General features: G+C 42.6%; 2 protein-coding genes and 1 long non-coding RNA gene across 6 annotated transcripts in view; all 3 read right to left on the bottom strand.

The window, feature by feature from the left end:
* The window catches only part of esyt1b (extended synaptotagmin-like protein 1b), a 28,669-nt gene extending 22,248 nt beyond the window's left edge, over positions 1-6,421 (bottom strand). For 2 of the 3 annotated variants that reach the window (XM_080846822.1, XM_080846823.1), the window contains exons 1-12: positions 5,622-6,126; positions 4,717-4,758; positions 3,114-3,248; positions 2,921-2,994; positions 2,685-2,757; positions 2,298-2,387; positions 2,021-2,076; positions 1,748-1,868; positions 1,043-1,219; positions 576-658; positions 410-458; positions 145-234 (exon numbers count right to left, since the gene is read on the bottom strand). In XM_080846822.1, coding sequence (XP_080702948.1) covers positions 145-234; positions 410-458; positions 576-658; positions 1,043-1,219; positions 1,748-1,868; positions 2,021-2,076; positions 2,298-2,387; positions 2,685-2,757; positions 2,921-2,994; positions 3,114-3,248; positions 4,717-4,758; positions 5,622-5,978 — 1,347 coding nt within the window. In that variant the 5' untranslated portion in view covers positions 5,979-6,126. Of the gene's footprint in view, positions 1-144; positions 235-409; positions 459-575; positions 659-1,042; positions 1,220-1,747; positions 1,869-2,020; positions 2,077-2,297; positions 2,388-2,684; positions 2,758-2,920; positions 2,995-3,113; positions 3,249-4,716; positions 4,759-5,621; positions 6,127-6,342 lie in introns of those variants that run through there. The other variant, XM_080846824.1, reaches the window with a different exon arrangement.
* A 918-nt stretch (positions 6,422-7,339) lies between these two features.
* Positions 7,340-10,594, bottom strand: zc3h10 (zinc finger CCCH-type containing 10). Of its 2 annotated transcripts, none has more exons than XM_080845500.1 (3): positions 10,459-10,594; positions 8,581-9,859; positions 7,340-8,409 (listed from the first exon to the last, which is right to left on the bottom strand). In XM_080845500.1, exons 2-3 carry the CDS (start codon positions 9,724-9,726, stop codon positions 7,897-7,899), a joined length of 1,659 nt encoding a protein of 552 aa, XP_080701626.1. In that variant the 5' UTR covers positions 9,727-9,859; positions 10,459-10,594; the 3' UTR covers positions 7,340-7,896. The 2 variants fall into 2 exon arrangements, with proteins under 2 accessions (XP_080701626.1, XP_080701627.1); XM_080845501.1 differs by lacking the exon at positions 10,459-10,594 and adding an exon at positions 10,432-10,451.
* A 614-nt stretch (positions 10,595-11,208) lies between these two features.
* Positions 11,209-12,372, bottom strand: LOC308371567. Its single transcript, XR_013968805.1, has 4 exons — positions 12,315-12,372; positions 12,187-12,213; positions 11,691-11,713; positions 11,209-11,563 (listed from the first exon to the last, which is right to left on the bottom strand). It is a non-coding gene; the product is annotated as an uncharacterized lncRNA (long non-coding RNA).
* Positions 12,373-14,981: the final 2,609 nt, after the last annotated feature.

The following is a 14,981-nucleotide window of genomic DNA, read 5'->3' as shown; positions in this document are numbered from 1 at the left end:
TTTAAAAAGCAGTCCATCTTGTGAAACCATCAGTAAATATGTCAAAAAAGTTGATTGAGTCATATTGCTCACTGGAAAATGTCTGTAATGAACAGATATAGTTCAGGCATATCCACACTACAACATGGTTCACAGCCTTCTTACCTCTTCGAGCTTGTCTGTGTTGGCCAGTAGAGTCAGCCACTCCAGCCTAAAGTGGACACGGCCTGTCTTAGTATCCTTCAGAGGGAACCACTGAGGGGAATTACAGGAGAAAGGTTACCTACACAAGCGGTTTTAATACGCCCCCGTACTGAACACGCATATGCACTACAATTCATGTGTCAGTACTTAGAATACAAGAATATGACAAGGCGTCATTACAAACATTATTCCTCTTAAACAAGACAAACGGATATGGCACACTCACTTCATCCACAACTTTAGATTTCTTTACTATGCCCAGATCCATCTTGGCCCTAGGGAGAATACAGTGCAGGTAAGGAAAAGAAGAAAAAGGTACGAAAAGGAAAAATTCCCATGAAGAGGAAATGAATCAGTGTTGGACATGAGTGCACAGACACAGGAAATGGTACCTTCCCAGGAAGTCATCCTGGTCTGTATCTTTATCATACACCTCCACCTCCAACTCCTGACCAGGCACTTCATGGACAATAACCTGACCGAGTGACAGACAGGCACACATGCACATATCCCCGAATACACAGACACATGCACACACGTATACACAGACACACACACATACACACATACACACATAGATGGACACAGAAATGGGCATATGCTAGAATGAGACAACGTAACAATTCAGTCATGCCTTTGAAGAAAACATCAATCTAAAACATAGTCGATTTGAAGCAAGCAACAACACCTTTATCACAATTATGTGCATGATGTAATACAAAAAAAAACAAGACAAGAGAAAACACTTAGCAGAGGATGTGTGGAAAGAGTGCGACATCTCTCAACATCAGATAAATGTAGGCAATGTCCATGTTGCTCCGTTAGTTAAGGGAAAGCGCAAATAGCGTCGCATCCTCACCTCGTACATCTCCCCCCACTTGGGGCACACCGTGTTGTCCACGTGACGAGAAGTAAAGCACTGAGGGCCCACCCTTATGAGGGCGTAGGGATCGGACATGCCCTTTATCATCCCCTGCATAAAGTTGTCCTTGGCAACAAGATCAGCAGCCTCCAACAGATGGATACGCACAACACCCTTAGGATGAACATTCGAGAGAGAGAGAGAGAGAGAGAGAGAGAGAGAGAGAGAGAGAGAGAGAGAGAGAGAGAGAGAGAGGTCAGAAGACAAAAAGAGTTAGAAGTAACACAAACGGGTATTGGCCTGCATTGTTGAAATGGGGCTGTTGAGTTTATTTGGGGTCATGTTAATGACATGCTATGACACCAGCGCTAATTAATTTTGATGACGTGGGTGTGCATGTCTGTTTCTGTGGGTGTGGCAGGTCACTTGTATGCTAATAAGGAAACACAAAGGATTTCAAGTTACTGTAAAAAAAAAAAAAGCCATACTGCATATAACTGAATGATTTTACATTCAGACTGCAGGTAATGGCTGGGAATCTTTATCAGTCTTGTACTTACTGTATATTAATGAATTAAAGTGTAAGACAAAACATCCCTTGTTGAAGAGTAATTTTTTTGAGCATGTGATTTGTGTGTAAGTTTGTGTGTAAGTATGTGTGTGTGTGTGTGTGTGTGTGTGTGTGTGTGTGTGTGCCTTTACCCTGGGCAAAGGACTGCGGAGCTGGGCAACATGCAGGTCAGCAACTAGTGGGACAGTCAGTCGATTGGGAAGAACCAGAAAGGAGGCAATGATGTCCATGATCATAGAGTCTGACATCACACTAAACATCGCAAAAGACACAAACATACACATTATTTAACAAAAACTAAAACAACCAAATAAAAACAAAGAATCCAAGAATATTGCATTGCATTTCGTGGTTAGCATGAACCTGGAAGGCAGTTTGCATTAGCGGTAGTCTGATTTACTCACTTCAGTCCAGGAATGTCCAGCAGATTGGTCATCCCAGTCCAGTTTATATCCAGTTTCTACAGGAGCAAAAGAGGGGGAGAGAAGACCTTGAGTGAGTCTTGGCCTATGGGGAAGCTTATTAGATATGGACTTGCCAAAAAAAAATACTAAGACGATAGCAAAGACAGGCTATACACCTTTCAACTGATCTCCACACAACTAAGTACAAGATGGGCGGATAAATTAATTCGACAAGAATGAGTGAATGGACAGACAAATACTAGGATAACCAACTCACAGGCCTGCGAATGAAGAACATAGTGACCGCACCCACAATAGGCACATCTCCAATCAGAGGCTCCAAAATAACTCGCATCATTCCGTGTAGCTGAGATGAGAAAAGGAGTTTGCAGAAAGGAGTTTAAGAATTTCACACACAAAGCCATATCGTTTTTTTTACACAGGCTTATTCAAGTGTCATCCTGAGCCTCTCTTGTTTTTCTAATATCCATCTCTTTCCTTCATTTTCCATGTTCACCTGAACAATATGTGATGTTTTTTAAAAAAGAACAATGAATAAGGCTAATCCAAACAAAGACTATTCAAAAAAGCCAGCTCCCAGTCTATCTCGGACCACTACTTGAACTGGTTGACAACATGCAAATTGGGATGCAAATCAACACACCTGGATTCCCTTGACACCTGCTTTGCAGAAGTACCTTTTCACTTCCACATTAATCTCAACATTGCCAACGTAGCTGTGACAGGTAAAGAAGATTTGGATATATCAGTGCACTTAGAAAACACTGTAAAACAGGTGCAGTTTATCAACAAATGTGTGTTTGTTTTGTATATTTCTTCATTTTATCATCAGCTGTGGCTGGACAGGAAATAAAAAAACAGGCTTCAGTTTATAATCACCTGATGTAAACGTCCAAAAGAACTTGACCTTTGTCATTTTCTGTGTGAGCCTTCACCCCAACAACCTTCATGGACTGTGACACACAGACACAAACACAGAGAGATTGAGATGGCAGACAAAATGATTCCCTGAATGGTGGAGTTCTGGTGAAATGTTGCTTTGAGGCTGTGTGCCACAACATAAGAGCTGTACCTTGTCTCCCATGTCGATTTTGGTGAAGTTGAATGTCTGCAGGTGGTTGCTGGATCCACGTATGGCAGGAGCAATCGTCTCTACCAACAGCTTCTCCAAGTACTGACCAATGAATGGCCATGCCTGCTGCAGCACCTGTGAAACGTGAAGGGTACGAGAGTTCCTGTTCAGAGCTGTAGTCAAAAAACAACTTTTCAAATAGGTAACGTAGCCATTAACTGCATGTCAAATATCTGCAAATTGTAATGCCTTCTGGTTTTCAATCATCTTCACACTTGGGTGGGGTCTGTACACCATTGCAGCAACCCACTTAGTATCTGAACATGTTCAGTATCAAACAAAATTGATCAACTTCAAAACATACATAACAGGCTTGAGATCACATGCTGTTATCGAGTGTCAATGAAAGGCAAAAGCTCCTGTATGAACAGAACAGTCAACAGCCCCAGGCCTAAAATAAACACACTTATCTATGCACTGATGCGTGTGCTTGTGTTCAATGTCCAGGGACACTCAAGACCCATTTTCACAAGTTCCCGCAGCATAATAAAATGTATAAAGTTTACCACCATGTGTGTTAAGATTTTATGTTTTTTCATAAAGCAGAAGTAGGGAGTCTTAAAGAGTTTTTTTTGTTGTTGCTTTGCATGACTAATCTGTTGGAAAACATGAAAACCGATAATCAGAAGAGGCTCAGCATCAGAAGCGTGGTCCTTTAATATAACAAAAAGCATTTAAAAAAAGACCACTTTACATGGCTAATTTAATCTTTTTGTAAATAAGCCCGCCAATCACTGCTTTGAAAAGAAAAATGCTGCTTGTGCCTGTAGCCATAAATTCAGTGTCGCTTACTTAGTTCTATTCTTAGGGTAGGAGCCTGGAATCTGAGTGGTGTGGAGGGGGCGAATAAATGCTGGCATTCGATTGGTTTTGGTGGGATCTACTTCCTCCTCCTCCTCCTCCTCCTCCTCCTTCCTGTGACTCAGCCAGCACTAATGTGGAAAGGCTGACAAAGTGGCTAGCATTCAGGCTTTTGCGCTCTCCTCTGTTGTAGGGATTACCACAGACACAGAGGCCACAGGGATGGTGGGGGTACATTGTTACACTGGTGCATGTCATAGCTGTTGCTAGCCACTCACGTAAACAGCCGTCCCATGGCCACCAGTCTATCAACACAGCAGCTGCACCATGTAAGACTCGTGTGTATGAGTGGGAGCTTGGGTGCACACATGTTCAATAGTTGACTTTGTAAGGCACAACAGCTCTCTGACTGCCCTTGGGCAAATTATGTTCCTGGGTATAATCAGCTGAGGAACTGGAGATGCTTCAGTTGGTGGAGTTTGGTAAGGAGTAGTCAGAGTAGAGTACTCCGGGTCTGCTTACAGTTAGAGAGTAAGGAGAGCGCTGCACCGATAGGGTTGGGCAGCTTTTTCATGTGGATGTTTGAGAGGCCAAGGTGAATCCACTTTATTGCTGGTAATAAAGAATATTGGATTTTGTATAAACTCAGGATTGTTCAAAGAGCAGTGATACAAGACATTCTGTTGTGGAAAACTTGTGTGGTGTAGAACATTGGGCATTGTGGGGTGGTGAACTGAAGTACCTTATTCAGCCATTCCACCTTCTCAACATCTGAGGAACTGACCTGCAAAAGAAAAAAGAAATGTAAAATGTCAATGGTTTAGCAGCCGTCATGTCCTCAATCTGATGCAACAGTTTAATAAGGGTAACTGATCCTTCTTGATTTTCATAGGCTTCGTTCCACTTCTTGTTTTTAGAGTGAAGTGTACCAACAAAAGGATCAGGAGGTATTATTCTAAAAAAAAGAGAGTACTCTGTCGTTGCAGATCTGAATCTTTCCCTATGGGGCTACTTTAAAAAATGGCATTGAAATGTCTCTATTTCTTTTTTCTGTCCGTTTGATACACTGACCCCACCCTGTCTGTCCCATGCAGAAGTTATCTTGAATTGCCAAATAGGGTGAAAGATGATAGGAATGTGAAGTCAGATACAATGTTACTGGCGGAATGTCAATAAAACACTGCAATGCTAAGATATAGGGATGATAAAACCTAGACAGACAGTTCAATATACATTATCTTAAATATGTACTCATATGGTTCACTGAGAGTTGAATCTTGTGGTGACTCTTAACTACCATTTGAGAACCCTAAACCTTAAAAGTTTTTGGAAAGCCTTCTTGTTACTTTTCAGATGGTGTGTACAAACAGGTCAACTGCAGAGAATCGATTCTACAGTTAGGCCTATGGATGAACTATTCCTATGGAGGAAGTATTACGATATAGAGATTAAACTAATGGGATTAGGACACTAAATACATTATATTTTCCTAAATTATTGCTATCATAATGAAGTTGCATGCGGATAGATTGATGAGAGTGATTTTGTGTATGTGCTGTTTCGAGCTTTTAAACGGTCAAAACACTACACAAGAATGTGTGAAGAATGCGTCGTGGAGCACAGACGCTATTTTGGAAGTTTCCTTACCCATGCAGGAACGTCCCGTTTACTTTTAAATATTTTCGTTGTTGTGTATTCCTGCTCATTGCTAAAGAACTGGATGGCCGATCTCAGTCTTGCTTCTTTAGCTTCGCGTGAGTGCTTCCATCCGGAATAGATCATAAGCCCGAACACCACAAAGCTGGTACTCATTCGATAATACCCAGCTAAGTATACTGGCAGGAGGGCACTGAGACATTTCCCGAAAGTCCAGAGAACGGCCATTGCGCTTATTCCTGGGGTCTTCGGGGTCCCCGTTTTTTCGATTTCGGTGGCATCTTCTCCGGACTGGGCCATGTTCGCCTGGTCGGAGCCTTTGGATCCATCTTCCCCCGCATTCTGCATCGTGGCAAGTTTAGCTACTTCCAATAAAATGTTTAAACAGTAAATGAAATGACAGTGTGTGACGGTGATCCAGATTTTCAAATGTGTTTCCCGTTTCGACCCATGTTCAGCGAGAGAAATGTGCCATTGCTAAAATGCCTCACTCGTTACCAATTCTGCGTGGCATAGCCGCTGAGTCAACACGAAAGTATGCTCTTTTATTTTGTGTTACCCATTTGCCTCAGAGCGCCCTCCTTTTAGCTTTTCGACTCAACTGGTCGTCAGTAGTCTACCTCACCGTTAGACACACGCCCAGTTTTTGCAGTAGTATCCTGCTTATTTATATGCAAGTTCTGAATGGGCAAGACAGATGCAGTAACTTTACCAGTGAAGTCAAAGCAAAAGTAATTCAATGGTAATTGTCCAGGGGATGGGCGTAGGATGCCATACGGGAAACGGCGCAGTCATCAGCACCAGCACCATCAATACCAGTCTCCACCTTGTTTGACTAGACGGACAGCGACAGATGCAAGAAAATGACATTGGCATGGCTGCAAATAGGTGGAGACGGCCCTCGGGCTTTCGTGGACGGGGCTAAAACCTACCTTATTATAACCATACAATACATATTACATAATAACAGTCAAACATGCCAAAAATTGTTTGAAAACAGGAAAACTGTTGTTAGTTCAAGGAAGACTAATTTGCGTGGACATTTCAACGATCGTCATTACGTCATTAGGGTTTTTCCGAGAACCTACACGAGAGCCAGTTGCAATGCAATTGCATTGATTATACAGATGTTGTATCATAGCTTGAGGCAATGATTGTATTTTCTTGTCTTAAAATAATAACTTAAAAAAGAGAAAACGTTTCCACTGTAACTGAAACGTTTGTGTACATGCATCTTAACTTGTTATATTAGGATATTTTGAATGCACCCAATAGTATGCACACACATCTTAACACATAATATAACTAAAAACTGCATTTTATGCCTTTCCATTGTTGTTGTTGTTGTTGGTCTAAAACAAGTACCTCCTTATTTCCAACACATCTGTACATTGCCCTCGACTTAAATACTGGGTGTGCAAGCACTCGGTCATGCAGTCGTCTTGGGCAGCGTGTTGTATCAATTAATTGATTAAATAACGTAGCCAGGTGGAGGATTAATACAGTACCTGTGTTGAACGATAAAGAACAGATTCACCTTGATTCAGCCACCCCGTCATTTGTTCTTTTTGATTATTTTCTTCGGAAAGGTCCTAAAGCTGTTTAAAAATGATTTACAAATCGAAGACTTTGTACAAAGTCACGTTGTTGGGAGCTTTCTGAAGGCATACACATCTAGAATTGTTGTACTGCAAGAGAAAAGGGCTTAATACAGGTAAATAATTAGGTTTTAATGTTTCCTGGCACAGCCAAATCAATATAAAGAGCAACAGACTTTATGTTTGTGACGGTTCATTTAAGGAAAATACCAAACAAACTCAGAAACAGCCACCTGCCAGAAAAGAGTTCATAACAAATGCAAAACTCAGTGTCTTCTAGAAATAGCATAATGTCTGTTTGTTTAGTACTCATCTGTTCCAGGGCAATGTGTTCATATCAACAAAGACCCATGTCAAATACTTGACATTTACCAACGTGTACTTTGATGCCAACATTTCAGAAGTCCCTTTGGCACACACATGTTCACAAGCCAAGACATGAAAGGTGTTCACACCACTTGAAAAACCACTGTCCATGACAGTAGAAGATCAGGATGAACACTTAAGTCTTCCAAATAAAGAAGCCTTTGACCTGTCCTCAGAAATACAGCCCCTGTATACACAAGTTTTCCAAATGACTAGCATGATGTGCGGGTGGGTTAATATATATGGTGGCAGGAAAGATCTAGGGCACCCAGCCATTGTCACAGGGCACTGAGTCACATGGTTCAGTGTGGCAGAGTGGTGATTCTCATACTCTGGCTGGCAATGGGATACGACACCATTGGAGTGGTAGCATGACTTATAGTGATGCCTGGCATCGCCTGAGCCAATGTCACGGCGACCGGTGCCACAGACACGGCAACTTGTGCCATGGAAACAGCTGGCGCCATGCCCTGAGCAATAGTCTGTGCCAGGGCTGCTGAGAGAGGGGTGATCTCAGGGTTGAGGTGGGGAGGGGGTGCAGTGGGCTGGGCAGCGTTGGATGGAGGGACCGTCTGAGCTACTGTCGAAGCCACCAGGTCCTGCTGGATGAGGGCTCTGGGTTGCAGGCAGGCGCTGCTCAGGGTGGTGTGTGTCTGAGCGATACCATGGTTGTAGGAGCTCACTGAGCCCACAGGGGGCGCCATGATCTGCTCTGAGGGCGCCGGGGTTGATACAATAGTCATGACCTTGGTCTGGCTCCGAAACTGAGCATTCTGGTCCAGAAGTACCTCATTGGTGGCGAGAAGATTTGATACCTGTGGAAAACAAACGAAAATAATTTCAATACGTGTCAGTTTAACTGCTTCACATTCTTGCGGTGCAACCGTTCTTTACATTCCTTACTTGAAAGATAAAAAATGATGTCAATAGTTTGCACTACAAATTCTAGCTCCTCTTGCGTGGTATATTTTACTCTTTGTACCGACCTGTTTCTTCAGCTCCTCAACTCTTCTCCGCAAGAGATTGTTTTCCTCTTCTAGGATCCTGTACTCAAAAGGGCGGACTGGGAGGGTGGCCTGCACCCCCAACTCATAGTGTCCCAGTCCGGCCCCATCTGCCAGTCGGAGGCCCTCTAGCCTTCGTCTCTTCAGCTGAAGCGTGGCATGATCCATAGGGGTCTCCATAGGCCCTGCCTCAAACAGGCCATTTTCAAACAAGGGGTCATACACAGAAGTTCGATCGAAGCGTCTCTGACCAGAAGCCCCCGTCGAAAGAAAGCCTCCTATGCCAACTCCTCCCCCACCAACCCCTCCGCCTGCCATTCCCTGCTCCCTGTAGCCTACAAGGTTAGAACACCCCATTCCCATCATGTTGCTGCCACTTCCGTTGACCAGCCCTGACATTCCTCCACATGCAACGCCTGTGCCTCCTACTCCTATGCCACCTGCATTTACCATTCCACTGACTCCGCCTGGACCCATGACCCCTCCAACCCCAACACGTGGTGGTTCGTAGTCATAGTCCTTCCTCACATGGCGAAACTTGCATTTGTTGCTCCGCTGGCATTCACCCTTCAGGTAGTCCCTGCAGATGGGCACTTCTCCGCGACTCAGAGGGAGGTCAGTAGGAGACAAGCCTAGCCCCGCAGCAACCTTGCCCCTGAGCCTGAGTGGAAGTTCCCCAGTCTTTTTATAGTAGTCCTCGTCCTCCTTAGAACCATGGACGAACCTGCAATTTGAACGCACACATTCCTTGTTCTGGTGGTCATGGCAGAAGACGAACTCATTTTTTTGGACCCCCAAGTCAGGCACCTCGTTAAAGTCCAGGTGTTTGAAGCGGCAGCGTTTTCCTCTCTTGCAAACATTCCGCAGGAAATCTCTGCACACACCATCAATACTGGCACCAGAGCCAAACCCCCCAGCACCATTTCCGTTCCCTAGAGCCCCTCCCCCACCCATGACTGAAGACCCAGAACTACCTCCTATGCAGCCCCCACCTCCTCCAATGCCCCCCCAGACTTCTCCTATCCCTCCCAAGCCTGCACCTGCCTCTTCACCTATACTTGAGCCCACCCCTGTGCCACTGCCCCCTCCGCCACCACCTGTCAGGTAGGCGCTATCCCGGTCAGGCATGGCGCTTGGCCCAGCATGAGAGGAATGCCGTGTTCATGTGTGTGGCTGGGAGGTTCAACCTTTTTTCAGGAGTGTAGAAAATACGGTCTGCACAGGCTGAAGATTAGAACAACGTTATCCTCCCTCCAGGTATCTGTAAAACAACCACATTAGGCTATTAAACATTCACATAAGGTACAATGAGTGGCACGAGTAAACGCCTTTTAGCCAACATCTGTCAAACTTGGGAAAGCAGCTTGCAGTATTATTGTAACCAATTCAATGCAGACAGTATATTTGCATCCAAACCAACATTTCTCAAAGAAATATGATATGTGAAAGCTTACGGCAGAACAGCATAATAGTAGACGAGTACAAGAAGGCAGGTTCTTCAGCTATCTGGCTAAATTCGCAAGCTAACGTTAGCAAGTTTACTTGTCTGACATTTGCTAGTTTATTTACAGAAGCTCCCAAAAGATTTAAAATCAGAAGTGGTTTGATAGATACACAAAAGTATTTCCATTAAGATGGTCAAAGATATTAGTATTGTAACGGCCTTAACGCTTAAAATAAATATTGCAGTGATCTAGCTACTTGCCTTCTTAAAATGTAGATTAGCAACTAGCTAGCTATTGAGAGTTCCACGACCGTACGGATATTGGCCTAAACCTGCTACCTTAAAAACTAGCTGTGCCATAACAGATAGCTAGAAAAGAGAAGGCGTACCTTATTAGACAATACGAAAATACTTACCAAAACCAACCGCACAGTTGTGTTAATCCGGTCACCTGCATTTAAAGCAGTTTCTAGTAGATATCTGTAAATTACGTCTAGGTACAATTTACCTAGCTAGCCATGTACATCTCGAAAACACTCTGGTAGTAAGCTGTTGACCACGCACTGTTACGCACTTCCGGACTACAAAAACATCAAAATAAAGGTCTTCTAGGAACTCCAGAAGATGTATATGAAGCAATCGCCACACGCGTGTAGATATGAAATGGACAGCTCTTTTTACCTAAGTCGGCTTTTTACCGTTAAGGTACTCGTCTCGGCCATGTATGGCTTTAAGACTAATAGTAAATGTGGACTGGAGACACTTCTCGATGACGACCATATATATGTATAGGACATGTAAGCATCCCCACATATGACATGAGGCACAACATTTGCAAACTTCCAGCCATATTATAGGCAAACGCAAATCAAACACTTTAAACAGAACACGTCAGCTTCAAACTTGGGACAATTTAATGGGCCTCAACCACCCTGACTTAATATGACCTTTCCCCAAGCGCCCTCCTTCAGCAAGAGCCCTTTTATGAATGTTACCAGATACCTACCAAAGCACCTGACACGCCCATATCAGTGAACCTTGTATCCAGCCCAGGTTTCATGACATGCTTGGTCCAATATGTCAATTGAAATGCACAAGTCTTACTACACTATACACTCCATAATAGAAAGCTGATGCATGCATCAATTCAGTAAACGAAGCAAGAGTTGTTAAGTGTATAAACCAGAGCTTTATTATGGTCTTTACAGGAGCACATCAGCTGTGCTGGAAAGATGGTGACAAGTCCAGAGTGAACCCCAAAACAAGAGAAATGTCCTTGATTCCCCCCCACAACCTTCCAGCTCCAAGCTGACACGAAACTCCTGATGCAAACTGCAGAATGTCAGGCAGTTCTGGTGAGGCCATTGGTGTTGTTGCCGTCCTTCCAGGTACACTTTGAGAACGTGGAGAATGTCTGCAGAAACTTGAGGACTGGTGCAGTGGGGACAGGGGGACACAGCTGCAGGAGAGGGGTCAGTCTACTTGGACCTCTGCCTCATCTTTCGCCTTTTACGCTTCAGTCTGAGGATAAAAACACAGAAAGCATTTAAGAAAATGACAGTCAAACATAGGCCATAATCAGCTTGGTTGGAAAATGTGTCTGGAAAATACAGGAAAAACAAGTTTAGCTTAGAGGAAACTATTTTACCTGCGCATACGCTTCTTCCTCCACTGTGAAAACAAAGACAACCATTAGAAGCTGCACGTGATATTTACAGTTAAGTATCTTTCTGGACTAATTCAGCATATTGCCTGTAGCGATGCAGGCAACTGATGACTACATTGGTCAAATTATCACTAAAACATTACTGTTCCAACAAACCCACGTGTGTTTGTAAATATGATTAGCTAGCAAACCGAACACACCATGCTAGTTTGGTGCATAATGGCTAACGGCCGTATTCCTGGTGTTAGCTAGCAACGTCTGCCTACACTGCCACTATGCAGCTCTAAGTTCACAATTCAGTATTTACAAAAAAGGCTACATAGAACAAACCACTTGGTGTGGTATAAAACTAAGGCAACAACATATCAAAACTTTTCGTAGGCTATGGTTGCATTAGCTGGTGACGCACGTAACGTTGGCTATACAACGTTAGCTTCCTATGTAAATCCTGAAAAATAAATAATGCACTATTCCTTACCTTCGCTCTCATGTTGTGGAGATGTGTCTGAAATGAAACAAAATGTTAAAACATATGATGGATGATTTTCAAACGACTAAGATTGAAACGGATTCATTTTTACATGTCGGAGAACCGCGACTTCCTACCTCAGCGAGAAGACACCAACGGCAAGAGGACGTGACGAAAGAAAAGGCGGGGTTTTATGTAGAATATTACGTCACACTCATGTCTGGCTAACACTGGGGTCATCATGTATCCGTTAATCCCTGTATTGTTTGTAAATTCTAAATCATCAGAAAACGAGGACATTTGAAAATACAAATCACTCTGTCCACGAATATGTAATTGCCTCAACACATCCAAAGCCCACATCTAAATTGGCAGTAAGGTAATGCTCAATTTTACACCAATTCTTCCATGAATAATAACATAGGGCCAACCTCTAAAAAGAAAAATATGATGCTTGGTGGTATGCACCACTGGTGTCATAGCAGTGTTTCTTACATTGCATTGAGACATGCTTGCCCTTTACCTTAGCTTTATTGGGTTACTGTGGCATGAGCACTGCAGAGGGCTGCAGACAGGAAACAGGCCACAGAAGTGTTTGTTTGCACGTTTCAGTTCCGTAGTTCTTGAGGTTTTCATCACACCTTGAGTGACATTATTCTAGAAACATCTTTTACATCTTCACATGAAAGATAATAAAAATGTGCCGTGCTCCACACGCAGTAGATCTTATTTATGCTTTGATGGTTGTCTGCCTACTAACCTTACCTTTGCAGGCTACAGGTAAGAAATGAATGTTCCTTTGTCAGCAAATAGTTTAGAGATTCTGTTTGCCTGTCTTGAGAAAGCTATTCACTGTTGAGAATCTGTATGCGCATCAAATTTATGTTTCATATTAAGTAACCTTTAGTTTGAATGTGTTTATTTCAAGTCTAATGAAATGAATATGTTAAATGGGTAATGAACATATTCACAGCATATATATATATATGTCTCTGGTATCTACCTATGATGTTACTTTAATTTTTATGGCGGTGTAGGCGTAGTCCATTACAATAGAGTTCTTTATAGGCTCCTACCCAAACATAACCGTCCATAAAGACATTCACGCCTACGTAGGAAAGATTAAAGTTACCATGTCTAACCAATATTTACCGTTAACAAACTCCCCCTAAACAGTTTAACTCTTCAACTTAAACCTTTTAAGGTTGTAAACCATATCTTCACAGTATGAACACCAATATGGTGCATTGTGTATGATGTACATAACATTAAGATTAAGGGCATTCAATTGTAAAAAGACAAAAATTAAAAAGTAACTTAGATGTATTTAAGTAGCAGTACCAAATGTGGAGCTTAGTGCTAAGTGTCAGAAATGAATTTTGTCATCATTGGCACACGTCTGATAATCCTATCTGAAAGCTGTGCAAAACAACACAGATCTTGTGTAAACACTTTTAAATTGCTTTCACAAATACTGAGGCAACGCAGAAACGTACTACTTTTGGGTATGTTTTTATGGGCAATTAGTTTTGATACCATCTTCAAATTCACACTTTATAAACTCAAAGGTAATGTGTACCTTTGTAACTTTTTGGCCCTAGCCCTCTTAACTTTCCTGATCCTTTTTGAGGCTATTTGTAAGAAAGATCAATGTGTTTGGGCCCATTGTGAAAAAGAAATCTGGCCTTTCCTGTGCTTTGACAGAACTCTTGGCTTAGTATTGTTAGTATGTACGTGTTATTTCTGAGTGTGATTTCTGTGTTTCCTTATTCATCTACAGTTAAGGTTATGTACCCTAAGCAAGAACTAAACATGGCTGAGGGAGACTCCATGACACTCAAATGTGTGACTGTGTATCAGCCAGAGATGTGCAAGGAACTGTCAGTCTACTGGTGCAAAGAGAACATCATAAGTGAGTGTGAGCCTGTGTCTGACCCGGACAGACAACTCATCACCATGAATGAGACAGATGACTCAGAACTCAGCACCCAACGATGCAGAGATGTGATACTTCAGTTGAGGAACATCACTGCCAAAGATGCTGGGTCTTTCCAGTGCATGGCCACCTGTTCGGCGAGTGGGGCTACCGCTGCTATGGGCCATATTGTTAGGCTCACAACACATGGTACAAGTCAAAACCACTCATGTACAGTCCAGTTCTACTTGTTCAGTATAAGTGCATGTTAATTATGTAATATGCCAATGTCATTTAGGCTTATTAAGCTGTAATGGCTATGCATAGTCCATAGTCATTTTTCTGATTGTTTTTTACAGCTCGGACTTCAGCAGGTCCAAAAACCAGCAGCGGTGGGTCAAATCAGCCTGACCTAAAAGTCCTAGTATGGATTGTTGTGCAGATTCTCTGTCTATGGTAGGAGTTTCAGGTAACTCAATAGTTAATCACTCTTCCTCAACTACTCAAACATGCTTTTTTAAACAGCCTCTGAAATTAACTTTATATATATATGTACATACATACATAGTCAAGCCGAAAAGTCTGTACACACCTGTCACCTTCTCCACATTTTATTACTTTACTGACTTATACTACAATAGATTTAGGTTCATTTTTTGCTCAAATATCTACACAATAACCAAAAATGACAAAGTGAAATGCAATTCTATTTTACTGTCAAAAAAAGGTTATTTAAGGGTAACATATCTGTACACACCCTTAGCCTAATGTTTGTTTGCTGCAACTTAGGCAGCGATTACAGCTTTAAGGCGGTCTTAGGAAAGAAGCTACAAGCTTGGCACACTTGATTCTGGACAATTTTGACCATTCCTCTTGGCATATCCTTGCA

Source organism: Sprattus sprattus, assembly GCF_963457725.1.
Source record: "Sprattus sprattus genome assembly, chromosome: 10".
Lineage (NCBI taxonomy): Eukaryota > Metazoa > Chordata > Actinopteri > Clupeiformes > Clupeidae > Sprattus > Sprattus sprattus.
Note: the sequence above shows the minus strand (reverse complement) of the source record. Positions and strands in the feature narration are given on the sequence as shown.